This window comes from Oncorhynchus keta, chromosome 23, assembly GCF_023373465.1.
Source record: "Oncorhynchus keta strain PuntledgeMale-10-30-2019 chromosome 23, Oket_V2, whole genome shotgun sequence".
Classification (NCBI taxonomy): Eukaryota; Metazoa; Chordata; class Actinopteri; order Salmoniformes; family Salmonidae; genus Oncorhynchus; species Oncorhynchus keta.
The window spans coordinates 17,439,045-17,455,492 of NC_068443.1; the positions used below are offsets into that span (position 1 = coordinate 17,439,045).

Genomic DNA, 16,448 nt, shown 5'->3' on the forward strand with positions numbered 1-16,448 from the left:
GGTGGACAGAGGTTCTTGTTCACGGACAGAGGTGAGATAATTTTGTGAGGATTATGAGGGGGCCCAGGCCAATTGGGTTCCGCAGTTAAATCAGACGTCATACTCAGTGCAAGTGGACTCAAACTGATCAGGTGAGACTCGTGAGAGTAACTGGGACGGAAAAGAGGACTCCCGGGTAAACTGTGGCAATTGTAAGTGGATTTTCCTGGATAAATAAATACATTCATAATTATAATTATATGATGAGGGTGAGTGAAGAAGGGTTATGAGGTTTAATTAGAGGAGGACAGTGTGTGAAAGACGGATCCCCTGGCTGCCAAACTAGCTCCTACAGATCTTATTTGCTGGATTAGCATCCCCCTGGATGTTTTTTTAGCAAGCATAGGGCGGTCAGTCAGGAAGTAGTAGCCTACTAAAACTGCTGAACCAGCAGAACGTCTGGCCTCAACCCTCTACCTGACCAGAGATGCCAGAGGTAGCCTTTGCCAAAAGGTCAAGCCGAAAACAACCATGTAAGGTTACATAAACATGGAACAATGTAAGACTTCATGGTAAAACTTAATGAAAGGATTCTAAGTAGTCTATAAACAGTTAATTGTTTGCTTATAGATTTTCTTTATAAGTAAATTAGATCCCTGAGGTAGTAATGCCCTGGGATAGACAGTCACTTGACTAATATAATTAAGCAATAAGGCTGTGGTACATAGCCAATATACCATGGCTAAGGTTTGTTCTTAGGCACGACGCAAAGCCATATAACACAAATCCCAGAGTTACCGTATTGCTATTATAAACTGGTTACCAATGTAATTAGAGCAGTAAAAATACATGTTTTGTCGTACCTGTGGTATACGGTCTGATATACCACGGCTGTCAGCCAATCAGCATTCAGGCCTCGAACCACCCAGTTTATAATACCAAATAAATAGGATAAATGATTCAGTCCACACTGGCGACAAGAACGGTTCAGCAATGGAACAATGTGTGCACAGTAGTGATAAAATACACAGCAGGCCTGGATAAAATTGAGAAGACAAGTAAAAATCTAAGCAAGCATGTATATAATAAAATTACAGTTAATAAAATAATATTTTTACTGGGTTGAAATGACATTAAAACAAATTGTATAATGAGGATAGGCCTATTCTTTGTAATTGTGTGAGCATTGACTGGATGTCTGTTAGGACAATTTTTGTTTAATGTTTGGGGACCTTCAAGATTCTGCAGGATTACAAAACATACAATGTGTGCATAACTAACCACATTTTTTCATGCCTTCCACAAACCATCCAAGTGTATATATGCTGGTGAAAGGAAAGTGTTAGTGTCAGTCACTGGGCTACAGTCTGCCACCAACATAGCAACTGGCTGCTGATTGGCTGCCAGTCAGAGATCAGCTCGCCGTTTCATTGGTGGACCAGGTTGGTGTGGAACCGGAGAGGCAGACAGAGACAGAGGGAAGAGGGCCGTCATTGGCTCAATTGCCAATGCCTGAGAGCAGGTTTTTGACGGTGTCCTTTAGGGTTGTCACTAGTTACCAAACCACAAAGTCATAAACCCCGCCTATTTCTTATATTCCTCGGCTCAAAATTGGATTTTAAACCTAACCTGAACCACACTGCTAACCTTATACCTAACCCTAACCTTAACTTAAAACAAAAAAGCAACATTTTGTTTTCATTATATTTTACGATAAAGACTTTTTTAAAATTACTTTGTGACTGTGGTAACTAGTGGAAACAGTATTTAGGTGTGACTATAAAGGTAATTCATTCTCCTCAAGCCCTCCTTGCTCTGAAGTTATTTTGAAGGGGGTATGGTGATAGTAAGAGAGGAAGGGATTGCAAAAAATAAATAAAACAGTACGTGGATTATCAATGGGAGAATGCAAATGTGCAAATATTGCCATGAGAGAAAGAGATGAGGGTTATGGCGAGAAGACAGTTTCAGGTCAAGTCAGTCAGAGTTCAAACCAGGTAGCATCGATTATTAGGCTCAAACTGTTGAAGTGAAGTTGGGAGGAAGTTAAGGGTTAAATTGGAGGTGTAATCGGAGCTGTCCTTCTGTCACTCAGTGTTGCAGTGCAAAATTAACCTGTGCAATCTGTCTCTTGTAATCTGTCTCGGTGATGCTTTGCATTCTGTCCACTTTATAATCAGGAACACACAGACACACACCCTGGTAGTGAGTCAGCAGCAGCTCATGGTGGCTGGCACGGTTGCAGTGAGAACATACAGGCTGTCCTGACTCCACTGCATCTGGTCCATCCTTCCCGCCAAGCAGGCTGTCCTGTCCACTCTCTAAACCCTGCCCATTTCTACAATTTCTCTTCTTAAATATGCACTCTGCAAAAATTGCCCCTCCATTTCCTGGTTGCTAAAATTGTAATGGTTTGCCACATAAACTTCAGTTTATGTGACAAAACAAGCAATTATAGTGTAGAGAATCATTGTACCATCTAAACCACTGTGAAATTGCTTTTCGATAACCAAAAATATAGTATTTTCAGCTGTTTTAAACTGGTATGCAAAACCGGGGAGCATAGAAATAGTGCACATAGAACAGATCTACTGCTTTTTCAACCTGGTCTCAGAGCATTTCGTATTATTCTGTACGTATATCTGTGACACTCCATTTAGTATGATATGTCATTTTGAGTGATTATGTTATGTTATGTTACGAATTTACAAAATATACAATATGTTTACTAATTTTCAAAACGTACAAAATGTTTACGAGTTTGCAAAACGTATGATATATTACAAATTCTAGATAGGTGGCTAATGTTAGCTACTGTAGCGAGTTTAAGTTAGCTAGGCTAGGGGTTAAGGTTATGGTTAGGTAGGAGTTAGGTAGGTTAAAGGGTTAGGGGAAGGGTTAGCTAAAAGGGTTAAGGTTAGGGTTAGGGGAAGGGTTAGCTAACATGCTAAGTAGTTGCAAAGTAGCTAAAAAGTAGTTTAAAAGTAGTTAATTAGCGAAAATGTTAAGGTTGTCCGTGATGAGATTCGAACACACAACCTTTGGGTTGCTAAACGTTCATGTTATACACCCACCTCGACCAACCACTCTCCTTTTGTTTTTACCTCAAGTAACCATCTGTCTTATGTAACCATACCAAACGTAACATATATTAAATGGGGTATCTCGGATTTACTCGCTCTGAGACCAGGTTGGCTTCTTAAATGTGCTTTCAATGAGAATGAAAGATCTATCGCATTTCTATGCAAATTTTGTCGTCTCCCAAAAAGTTGAACTTCGCTGCTTTCAAATTTGACTTTAAACCTATCCCTAACCTTAACCCTAAATTTAACCACCCTTCTAACCTTATTCCTAACCCTAACCCTAAATTGAACCACCCTTCTAACCTTATTCCTAACCTTAACCTTAACCCTAAATTGAACCACCCTTCTAACCTTATTCCTAACCCTAACCTTAACCCTAAATTGAACCACCCTTCTAACCTTATTCCTAACCCTAACCTTAACCCTAAATTGAACCACCCTTCTAACCTTATTCCTAACCCTAACCTTAACCCTAAATTGAACCACCCTTCTAACCTTATTCCTAACCTTAACCTTAACCCTAAATTGAACCACCCTTCTAACCTGATTCCTAACCCCAACCTTAACCCTACATTTAACCACCCTTCTAACCTTGTTCCTAACCCCAACCTTAACCCTACATTTAACCACCCTTCTAACCTTGTTCCTATCCCCAACCTTAACCCTACATTTAACCACCCTTCTAACCTTGTTCCTAACCCTAACCTTAAATTAACACCAAAAAGATTTTTTGTAGAATCTGATCTTATCTAATGGAAACCCTCATCCCTCCTTTCTCATTTGACCCATGTCGCCATGTTTTCTCTCTCTCTCTGATTGATTCATGTGTTGTGTCCCTATGTCCCTTCTCAATCACTCTCATCACACCAGGATTTTGAGGATTTTTTTAGGTGAAAGGATGTCCTGAGGCTGGGGGGGATGATCTGTCCATAAACAGCTGCTCGGGTGAGAGATTTCACTCCCGCCTCGTGTAGGATTGGCAGCAAAATTTAAAGGCATAGTGATGTCTTCATAAGATATATATTGTAATTGATTGGTTGCATTAACACACACTTGGAAGAAGTGGAACAAGGACAACACAACTTCAACAAAACCCTCATCAGTTTATTGTCTTCAGCAAGAAAAATTAAGAATCTCACATTGCTTAAAGTCGCCCCAGGAGTTTCCTCAATGCTCCTGTCTAGTTTTTAAGAAAGACTAAAACACCCTCCATCCAACCAACCACAAAAGTTTTACAGTATCTCAATACAGAGTGTCTTTTGTCCTCAAACTTGACATATGTGCCAAGAACAAAATGTATTATTTTCCTTAAGCTATGAAGGCCTACATGTCTTGAGGAAATATTAATCGCTCTTATTGAGCAATGCCACAGTTCAAGTAATAGAGACAGAATGTACACTTCCGCATCTCTGGCAGTTCACACAATGTTCTTAAAAGGTCACGTCATCATATGAATAACACCACCAATTAAAAGTTAGTGCATTTCTGTGGCAAAAGCTGATGACCCCCCATAATTATAATAATGAATTTCTAAAATTACAAATACTGTTGGATTGCACTTTCCTCAAGCTTTCATCTTCTGTGGCATATTTCAGAAAATATATAATATAAAAAAATACAAAAAGCTTATACTTTGAATAACAGAATATAATATACAGTACTTCAATTTATGTTTTGATCAAGCACGTGTGGTGTGTTTTCCGCCATCACCATAAATGTAATATTCTGGTCGGAATATATACTTTTATCACTAATAGCAAGTGCTTTGGTTATTGGATACAATATGGAAAATGTCATTCTAAGGATATCCAGAAAAAATTGTTTATGCTACATACAATACATATCAACTGGTAACTGGGTTATATTTTGACAACAAAAAAAACAGTGCTACTGTCAAGATGCGCCACATCAGTTCCTATATTTGCATGACTATGTACTGAAATACCCAGAACATGTTTGGTATGTGTACCACAGCTAGCTATGCCACTGAGTCAGCCATCTTGTTTTTCTGTACAATTATATTCTAATTCCACTTTTAGGATCTTCCGTGCATGGACATCACAACAATTAAAATGTTTGAAATAAATTCTAAATTCCAAGGTATTATTGGGTGTATTACAATCTCATTTTACATTAGCACCAGTACTTGTGTTGTCAAAATGGGACCCTAGAAGTCCAAATAAAAAACAGCACCTGACAAATACCAACATATTGTGACATAGTATATGTAGTCAGTCATCTCCCGGATGACCAGGCCCACTAAAACAAATCAAATCCCATGAAAGAAAAGGTGAAAAATGGGTACAAAAAAAACTAATAGCAAACAGAATCTTATAAAAAACAAAGTCCTAGCTGACATTCAAGTTCCGGTCAAAGTTCCAATTAAGTGAAATTACATTCACCAATCAGTTGGAATCATCCTAGTGCAAATTTCACACATTCTTCTTTGAGAAAAGAACGCCCTCAAGTTGTCCTCGTAGGATAGCTTCAGTACGCAAACATGTCCGCCCTCAAGTTGCTACAGTACACAGACACATCCGCCCTCAAGTAGACCTCGTAGGATAGCTACAGTACACAGACACGTCCGCCCTCAAGTAGTCCTCGTAGGATAGCTACAGTACGCAAACACGTCCGTCCTCAAGTAGTCCTCGTAGGATAGCTACAGTACGCAAACTAGTCCACCCTCAAGTAGTCCTCGTAGGATAGCTACAGTACGCAAACAAGTCCACCCTCAAGTAGTCCTCGTAGGATAGCTACAGTACGCAAACTAGTCCACCCTCAAGTAGTCCTCGGAGGATAGCTACAGTACGCAAACAAGTCCACCCTCAAGTAGTCCTCGTAGGATAGCTACAGTACGCAAACACGTCCCACAGCTGATTAATCTACATCTCCGGAGCGGCTGCAGGGAGTCCAGCAGGTAGTTTAGTTTGAGTCTGTAGAAGGTGGTGTTCCTCCGTCTGTTGTAGCAGGCAGTCCTCTGTGGCTGTGTGTGGCAAGGCTGACGAGACAGGAGTGACGTGGACAGGGTGCTCCAGCCGGACGTCCAGGGCCTGGTTGTGCTGTGCCAGGGAGTTGAGGCGATAGTGCAGAACAAGCTCCTTCAGAGAGCAGTGGAGGTCGTAGGGCTCAGCAAAGCCATAGCCACGTGGCGTGCTGTAAATCATGCAATGCTTCACTTCTACATTAACACTGCAAGGATACAAAATAAAAATATAGGTTAGTACCAGTGTAGTGGCCCTAAGCCTTGGGAACATGGATCACAGTGAAGTAACTTAACAAGAGCCTATAAAACAGTGTAGCAGTATTCCCATATTCTTCCAACTCCACATTCCTTCATGACCATTTACATATTGTTATTTTTTTCACAGGAAGAGGACACTCACACTACGGAGCAGGCGTAGCAACCCTGCTTGCTGCTCTCTCGAATCAGGAAGGTTCCGGTGGGTTTGTCCATCAGCATCTCCTCAGCCTGGGTCCTGCTCAGCTCGCCCACGAACCAGCTCCCCTCGTCATGGTGCGCCAGTCTCTCACTCTCACCCTTCAACACGTAGGTGCTGCACACACCAGAAAGGACATTTAACAAATCTTTAATTGATAAGAATCATAAGTAAGTAGTGTGCATACTATGTATACATTAGTATTGAATACGTTCTAAACAGTTATAAGCACTACAAGCATTTCTTAGCACAACTAAATACAATTAAGAAGTATTATTACAATTTAGGTCTATAATGTGAAATACTTACTTGTCACTGCTATTGTCTTGGAACCCCAGCCAATCGTTAATGCGTTTCTGTTGCACACCTTCGTGATTCAGCCAACTGAAAACCAAAGAAAATGAATGTCTGTGCCAAGTGTTTTAAAAAAGCTACTTTTTATTAATAGTGACTTTAATAGAATATAATAAAATAGAAGTATTGTAATGTACTTGAGGTACTCGTCTCTGATATTGCGTAGCTCTATGAGGTCAGGCCTGAGGCTGTTGATCCTCCTGTCTGTCTCTCTGTAGTCCTGGACCTGGGTCCTCAGGTCCTGTTCCAGATGGACCTTACTGTCATAGATCTCCCCCAGCCGAGACTTTAGCTTCTCATAGTTCATCAGGAATCTGGGGAGCAAAGGGCAAAGGTCATGAGAGGTCAAAAGAAGGGTCAGGGGTAGTGCCACTGGCCTGAGCTGAACCACAGCTGCATGCAAGTCAGAGGGAGGAAACAATAAAAAGACATCCATCTATCCACACTATGAGCATACGTCTCACATTCCATGTGAGATAGACCAAGATACAACCAGACTAGTTACCAGACTCACCTCTCTAAGTCCTTCTCTGTTCCCTTAGATCGAATGCTCCTCTCACACTCCTCCCCATAACGCTCCTGCTCGCGACATTGCTCCTCGAAGATCAGCATGGTCTCGTTAAAGGCCTCTATCGCAGTTCTCTTCATCTGGATCTCCTGTGAGGTTTTAGTGTAAGCCTCGTACAGACAGTCAAACTGTTGACTCTTCTCCTGGTACTGACTGTGGTATTCCTGTAGCTTCCTTCCGGCAACATCAACACTGTCCACTTTCACCTGCTCATCCTGGATACAGACAGACATATTTAATACATTTATGAAACTCACGGCTGGTCCAGCAGACATAAACTTGTTGTCTGTGCATGATGAGTGGTTTCGTAACTAAATTGAAGACAAAGGAAAATTTCCTTCCCTGACAAATGTCAACTCAACTCTATTGCATTCTTTGAAGACCGTCTTGAAACAGAGGATGAGAGGTGCCTACTGCCTACCTGTTGGAAGCGGGAAACAGGGTGTGTGAGCATGACGTCCAGTACAGCGTTGTATTCCACCAGAGGATGGTGCTGGTAGTGCCAGATGAGCTCCACTACAGAGCAGAAGGTCAGGGGCTCTGAAAAGCCATACTTCCCCTCACGGTGGTAGATCTTAATCAGCTTGCTGTGCCCGTCTTTCCTCAGCGTTAGCGTGAAGTCTCCTTGTATCTTAGTGGAAGCGTCACGGACCAGGAAGGAACCATCAGGTGTGTCGCGGAGCTTCTCGTTGACTTCCTCCCTGGAAATGTCTCCCCAGTACCACTCGGCATCCTGCAGGGGATATACTGGGGCTTCCCTTAGGCAGTTGTCGTTCATGAAGGAGGTAATGGGTTTGGCTGACCTGGGAGGGAGAGCTGAAAGAAAAAGAGATCAGATCAGGATGACAGTTTGTAAGAAAAAGCTGTTTCAGCACAAGTGGGGGGGTGCATCTCTATTCAACCCCCCCATACACACACACTCTCTCTAGACACTGTCAAATCTCCAGACAAGTCTAGGCATGTCCCCAGCTGATAACAGTTTATGTCCTAATGGCCCAGATCGACCATATCAGGACTGAGAACATGCCAGACTGCCACATGCTCTGAAACTAAGACGGAGGACAAGATCGGTCAGTGAAAAAGAGGGTAGGTTCACACACACAAAGCCGGCTAACTCCAGTATGCTTTTAATATTTTTTTCTTGCAGGGGAAATATATTTGACATATTTTTCAACAGGTCAGAAAAACCAATGAAGCTAAGGCAAGTGTAAATGCTGCAAATTCTGCCCATTTTCACTGGTCTGTCAGTAAAGTGGATGTGGTAAACTTTACATCCCCTGCTTGTCCAGTGTCCAAACTGCAACTGCCCGAAAACCATAAACCATCCATCGTCAGGGAGGATTCTAAAGTTACGATCATATATAAAAGTATTTGAATTTTTCAGACTTTCTAAACCCTCTTCAAGGTGCACTATGCAGAAATCGCTCTGTTATATCACAGTTGCAAAAATTCTAATAGTTCCCCTAATTTCCGTTTATGAGACAAAAGAAGCAAGTATAGTGTAGAGAATCACATTTATATGTGAAAAGTTACATATTGCAGCTTTAACTTTTCTATATACATTTTAAAACTAACAACATCAAAAAAACGTCTGGATCTCTCCAAAAATGACAAGAGGAGGTTGGGGATGGGGGGAGAAAACCACATCAAGAGGAAAAGAAAGGCGATATCTTTCACTACAGGACAGAAGTGCCTTTCAGGAACCTGTAGCAGAATTGCACATAACTTCAGTCAGGAGGAAATATGGTTTCTCGCTCCCTCCGCTCTCTTTTTTTTAACAACTTTAAAATAAGCACAAGACGGGTGCAAAAGCACAATGGCAGACAGGCAGTAGAAGCTGAAATCCTGGATTCCTACGATTCACCCTGCACACCTACTGTATGCATGCATGTATGTATGTATGTATGTACAGTGGGGCAAAAAAGTATTTAGTCAGCCAACAATTGTTCAAGTTCTCCCACTTAAAAAGATGAGAGAGGCCTGTAATTTGCATCATAGGTACACTTCAACTATGACAAACAAATGAGAAAAAAATTCCAGAAAATCACATTGTAGGATTTTTAATGAATTTATTTGCAAATTATGGTGGGAAAATAAGTTTTTGGTCAATAACAAAAGTTTATCTCAATACTTTGTTATATACCCTTTGTTGGCAATGACAGAGGTCAAACGTTTTCTGTAAGTCTTCACAAGGTTTTCACACACTGTTGCTGGTATTTTGGCCCATTCCTCCATGCAGATCTCCTCTAGAGCAGTGATGTTTTGGGGCTGTTGCTGGGCAACACAGACTTTCAACTCCCTCCAAAGATTTTCTATGGGGTTGAGATCTGGAGACTGGCTAGGCCACTCCAGGACCTTGAAATGCTTCTTACGAAGCCACTCCTTCTTTGCCCGGGCAGTGTGTTTGGGATCATTGTCATGCTGAAAGACCCAGCCACATTTCATCTTCAATGCCCTTGCTGATGGAAGGAGGTTTTCACTCAAAATCTCACGATACATGGACCCATTCATTCTTTCCTTTACACGGATCAGTCGTCCTGGTCCCTTTGCAGAAAAACAGCCCCAAAACATGATGTTTCCACCCCCATGCTTCATAGTAGGTATGGTGTTCTTTGGATGCAACTCAGCATTCTTTGTCCTCCAAACACGACGAGTTGAGTTTTTATCAAAAAGTTATATTTTGGTTTCATCTGACCATATGACATTCTCCCAATCTTCTTCAGGATCATCCAAATGCTCTCTAGCAAATTTCAGACGGGCCTGGACATGTACTGGCTTAAGCAGGGGGACACGTCTGGCACTGCAGGATTTGAGTCCCTGGCGGCGTAGTGTGTTACTGATGGTAGGCTTTGTTACTTTGGTCCCAGCTCTCTGCAGGTCATTCACTAGGTCCCCCCGTGTGGTTTTGGGATTTTTGCTCACCGTTCTTGTGATCATTTTGACCCCACGGGGTGAGATCTTGCGTGTCCAGATCTTGCGTGTCCATTTCCTAATAATTGCTCCCACAGTTGATTTCTTCAAACCAAGCTGCTTACCTATTGCAGATTGAGTCTTCCCAGCCTGGTGCTTGTTTCTGTTGTCCTTTGACAGCTCTTTGGTCTTAGCCATAGTGGAGTTTGGAATGTGACTGTTTGAGTTTGTGGACAGGTGTCTTTTATACTGATAACAAGTTCAAACAGGTGCCATTAATACAGGTAACGAGTGGAGGACAGAGGAGCCTCTTAAAGAAGAAGTTACAGGTCTGTGAGAGCCAGAAAACTTGCTTGTTTGTAGGTGACCAAATACTTATTTTCCACCATAATTTGCAAATAAATTCATTAAAAATCCTACAATGTGATTTTCTGGATTTTTTTTCTCTCCATTTTGTCTGTCATAGTTGAAGTGTACCTATGATGAAAATTACAGGCCTCTCTCATCTTTTTAAGTGGGAGAACTTGCACAATTGTTGGCTGACTAAATACTTTTTTGCCCGACTGTATGTATGTATGTGTGTATGTATGTATGTATGTATGTATGTATGTATGTATGTATGTATGTATGTATGTATGTATGTATGTATGTACAGTTGAAGTTGGAAGTTTACATACACTTAGTTTCGAGTCATTAAAACTTGTATTCAACCACTCCACAAATTTCCTGTTAACAAACTATAGTTTTGGCAAGTTGGTTAGGACATCTACTTTGTGCATGAGACATTCTCTCTACTATTATTCTGACATTTCACATTCTTAAAAAGAAGTGGTGATCCTAACTGACCTAAGACAGGGAATTTTTACTATCGTCTTTAAATTGTTTCACTTGGGTCAAACGTTATGGGTAGCCTTCCACAAGCTTCCCACAATAAGTTGGGTGAATTATTGCCCATTTCTCCTGACAGAGCTGGTGTAACTGAGACAGGTTATGTCGATATAGGACTCGTTTTACTGTGGATATAGATACTATTGTATCTGTTTCCTCTAGCATCTTCACAAGGTTCTTTGCTGTTGTTCTGGGATTGATTTGCACTTTTCGCACCAAAGTACGTTAATCTCTAGGAGACACAACACGTCTCCATCCTAAGCGGTATGACGGCTGCGTGATCCCATGGTGTTTATACTTGCGAACTATTGTTTGTACAGATGAAAGTGGTACCTTCAGGCATTTGGAAAGGATGAACATGACTTGTGGAGGTCTGCCATTTTTTTTCTGAGGTCTTGGCTGATTTCTTAGGATTTTCCCATGATGTCAAGCAAAGAGGCACTGAGTTTGAAGGTAGGCCTTGACATACATCCACAGGTACACCTCCAATTGGACTCAAATAAAGTAAATTAGACTCTCAGAAGCTTCTAAAGCCATGACATCATTTTATGGAATTTTCCAAGCTGCTTAAAGGCACAGTCAATTTAGTGTATGTAAACTTCTGACCCACTGGAATTGTGATACAGTGAATTATAAGTAAAATAATCTGTCTGTAAACAATTGTTGGAAAAATTACTTGTGTCATGCACAAAGTAGATGTCCTAACCGACTTGCCAAAACTATAGTTTGTTAACAAGAAATGTGTGGAGTGGTTGAAAAACGAGTTTTAATGACTCCAACCTAAGTGTATGTAAACTTCTGACTTCAACTGTATGTATGTGTGGTGTGTACGTGTGTGTATGTGTGACTGTGCCCATCACTCTAGAGGTTGTGTCATGATGTAAAGTAGCCTAGGGGCTAATACACAAATACCGTATTATGAGGAAAATAGTTTATAAAAGCTCATATAAAGATACATTAATTATGTATTTCAGTTCATGCAACACAGGGACTTGTCCCTCTCTTTGACACAAACCAGCCCAATGCACCATGTCATTCACTGTAATCGTTTATAGAGACTACTAAATAAAAAATATTACACGATGTGATATATTCTAAACTATTACAATATCACATCAAGTAGCATAGGCTACACGTGAATTGGTAGTTTGAAAATAAGTCATGCGACAAGTTGGTAGGCTTTCAGTGCTTGCGTACGAATTAAATATGGTCGGCTACAGTAGACGAGAGGAGAAAGGGGAACAAAGCAGTCGTTTCATGCGGAATTTCTTCTCCACTCAACATTGTTCACGCGCTGGTAAGGTGCGTTATAACATAATAATACGATACAGAGTATTTCACCAATCTACGACCAAACATATCATGTTTAATTTTGATATATCTCTTTAGTAACACGAAGCAAGACAAAGAGCAAAACCACCGCGTCAAGCAAGTCCACGAGAAAAGTATTACGTAATTGGCAAGCAGCGAATTGCACTTTGCATGTCTGGGCAAAGCCTATAGAGGGGACACACAATAATGTACCAGCACGGACACCTGTGTGTGCACAACTGGCCAAATGTCAACGTTCTATCATTGTTGGAAGTGATGATTAACATGATAATATGCATAATGATTACAAATCCAACAAATACCTGGAGGTGCTTGATCCATTTCGATGTAGAATAAGACTTCAGAGGGATAAAACATCCCGTTCCAAACGTTTATATTGCAAACCGTCTTGTTGTGAGGTATCTTTCCCTGTCTTGCGATGCGTGAGAAATACAACTTTTACTTGCACCAGAGTGAAAGGATCATAATGGCGAGTCGTTTTAGGAACATATGTGGCCGATTTCAGATTAGACAGCCAGTAGCAGGATTGTCCATTAGTCCAACTTCGGAGAAAATCATTTGCGCCAACCTCGTAATTGGTTCAATACATTTACTCACAGAAAATGTTCTGCAAAAAAATATAGTAATTTCCAGCCACGTCTGTCAGTATGGCCGGTCGGCGCCGCTCCAAAATTCATCGCGCAGAGGTAGCAGTCAGGAGATTTTAAAGGGATCTGGAACATCATCTTGGGAGAAACCAAAAGACATCACTTTCAGAGGGAGTACTGCCCCCACAAGGAGGATTGCTTAAAGCAGACAGACAGAAAATAGTATACATTTCTGATGTAAATCTGAAATAGTATCATGTTGTCTTGTATTTGAGTGATTGTAGCCTATATAGCCTTATAGACCGAAGATTATTTAGACAGAAAATTATTAGTGGGTGTATTGTGTGATAACCGCACCCATAAATTGGAAGTAGTACCTTCCCTGCCCTATCATTTCATTGAAGGATCTCAATGCAAAGTAATTTGCTGATTTATTTGACGACACGAATGGAAGGAATTACCATGCACACAGATAAATTGTTTATTTTTAATAATTATTCTCAGCATTGCAAAGGCATGGACAGGCAGATCCTGATCCTGTAAATGAACAACAATAACGAATATGAATGGCTTTCCAGGTGCTGTTAAAATGTTATAAGATACTACTAGCCTGATCAGTTATATAAATTGGACCTAGCGGTAATATGTGGTTATATGCTGTTAATTGAAATGAGATCATCTTTAATATGCAGGTATAGGCCTACCACTATTACTACAGTACTATTACATTTGACCTTATAATGTACATCCAAGATCATGATAAATACACACAATTGACACCAATATGTGTATTTCTGTCATTTTAAAGAACAGAAAAGCATTGTTTCTGTCCAGGCTACAACCCAAAGGGCCATCTAGCCTTGAAACTTTGTGGCAGTGAATATAGGCTAGTTGAACAAGGCCTGTGTTGGACAGAGGCCTTTCTCTGTTGGTGGCCAGTGGTTTATGGCAGGCATCTTTTGACCTCTACTCCATAGTGGAGAAGGTGATGAACCTCAGCACCCCGTTTTCCCACCAGGAAGGAGAGCTTTTCCAGTGTCCTCTAGCCCCTCTGGGTCTTTCCAGTGTCCACTAGTCCCTCCTAGTCTTTCCAGTGTCCACTAGTCCCTCCTAGTCTTTCCAGTGTCCACTAGTCCCTCCTAGTCTTTCCAGTGTCCTCTAGCCCCTCTGGGTCTTTTCAGTGTTCACTAGTCCATCTGAGTCTTTCCAGTGTCCACTAGTCCCTCCTAGTCTTTCCAGTGTCCACTAGTCCCTCCTAGTCTTTCCAGTGTCCACTAGTCCCTCCTAGTCTTTCCAGTGTCCACTAGTCCCTCCTAGTCTTTCCAGTGTCCTCTAGCCCCTCTGGGTCTTTTCAGTGTTCACTAGTCCATCTGAGTCTTTCCAGTGTCCACTAGTCCCTCCTAGTCTTTCCAGTGTCCACTAGTCCCTCCTAGTCTTTCCAGTGTCCACTAGTCCCTCCTAGTCTTTCCAGTGTCCACTAGTCCCTCCTAGTCTTTCCAGTGTCCACTAGTCCCTCCTAGTCTTTCCAGTGTCCTCTAGCCCCTCTGGGTCTTTTCAGTGTTCACTAGTCCATCTGGGTCTTTCCAGTGTCCACTAGTCCCTCCTAGTCTTTCCAGTGTCCACTAGTCCCTCCTAGTCTTTCCAGTGTCCACTAGTCCCTCCTAGTCTTTCCAGTGTCCACTAGTCCCTCCTAGTCTTTCCAGTGTCCACTATTCCTTTTGAGTCTTTCCAGTGTCCACGAGTCCCTCCGAGTCTTTCCAGTGTGCTTCTGAGTCTTTCCAGGGTCCACTAGTCTCTCTGAGCCTGCATCTACTTTAACCATCTCTGTCATAGAAACACAACACATGCATGCACACACCCATACACGTTCATGCTCGCTGACAAAGGTACGCACATTGCCACACACGCTCTCACACACACACACACACACACACACACACACACACACACACACACACACACACACACACACACACACACACACACACACACACACACACACACACACACACACACACACACACACACACACACACACACACACACACACACACACACACACACACACACACACACACACACACACACACACACTTGTGTATAGTATGTGTATATCTAGTACACCCTCTAGATGTACTGTATTTGAATTATTTGCATTTTCTTTGTGGAATTTGCATTCCTTATGCAAACTATTACTTATAGCAGAAAAATGCCACCCACGCGAGGCAGAGGGCTTGTGAAGCATTCGACCTCCAGTTGACAGGTGTGTATGTGTCCAAGTTTGTGTGTGTGTGTCTATGTTTGTTCATGTGTGTGTGTGTTGGTGCGTATGTGCATGTGTGTACTCTTTGAGAGTTCTTAGTGCTAGTCTGTCAGGGCTTATCAGTGGCTGCCCATCCCCCACCACTCACCCTGTAAACTCCTCATGTCAATCAGTACACAGAATGTGGCCTCATGGCCTGACCTTTGTGACATCATGTTTCACTTCTAGTGCCCTACCCTGCTAACACTAGCATCAGTGTTGGATCTGTATAGGAGGAGAGATGGCTAGCCCCTGAATGTGTCTGTGGCGTGCAAACATCAAGACAATGTAAAAGGGGACTACAGTGACATTTTATATGATTTTGTGTGTTAACATGTCAAATCTTATTCATCACATGCTTCGTAAACAACAGGTGTAGACTAACAGTGAAATGCTTACTCAGTGTGTGTTTGTATGGAAGGGGATACCTAGGTAGTTGCACAACTGAATGCAACCAGAATGTCTTCTGCATAACCCAACCCCTCTGAATCAGAGAGGTGCGAGGGGCTGGCTTAATCAATGTCTAGGGAGAAGTTGTTGTTGGGGGTTAACTGCCTTGCTCAAGAGCAGATGTTTCACTTTGCTGGCTTTGGGATTTGAATCAGCGACCTTTCAGTTACTGGTCCCCAACGCTCTTAACCGCTAGGCTACCTGCCTCCCGCTTATGCTTAAGTGCATTATCAGTGTGAGTGAGAAGTGTGTGTAACTCTGGCAGGGATAAACCAGTGGGCTCCTGTGGGCTCTGGTCCTCAGATTTAGGCAGCCCTGATGAGATCAGTGGAGGCTAATCGCAGGCTTACAGGTTGATAGGTTGAAACTGAAAGCCTTAATGGGATAGGCTGTTACTGCAACTGTACAGTGAAATCTCACTTTTCAAATCAAAACTCAGTTTATTTGTCACATACTTCATAAACAACAGGTGTAGACTAACAGTGAAATGCTTACGGGTCCTTTTCCAAAAATGCAGAGTTAAAGATAATTATCAAAAATTGAAACAGTGACACGTAG

The 16,448-nt window shown here is 41.8% G+C and overlaps 1 protein-coding gene across 1 annotated transcript; it reads right to left on the minus strand.

Annotated features, from left to right (window-relative positions):
- Positions 1-4,145: 4,145 nt before the first annotated feature.
- LOC118401929 (phosphatidylinositol 3-kinase regulatory subunit gamma-like) lies at positions 4,146-13,279 on the minus strand. The gene is made up of 7 exons (XM_035799621.1): positions 12,854-13,279; positions 7,843-8,237; positions 7,368-7,636; positions 6,991-7,167; positions 6,809-6,883; positions 6,446-6,616; positions 4,146-6,251 (listed from the first exon to the last, which is right to left on the minus strand). Exons 1-7 carry the CDS (start codon positions 12,906-12,908, stop codon positions 5,945-5,947), a joined length of 1,449 nt encoding a protein of 482 aa, XP_035655514.1. The 5' UTR covers positions 12,909-13,279; the 3' UTR covers positions 4,146-5,944.
- Between the last annotated feature and the right edge of the window lie 3,169 nt (positions 13,280-16,448).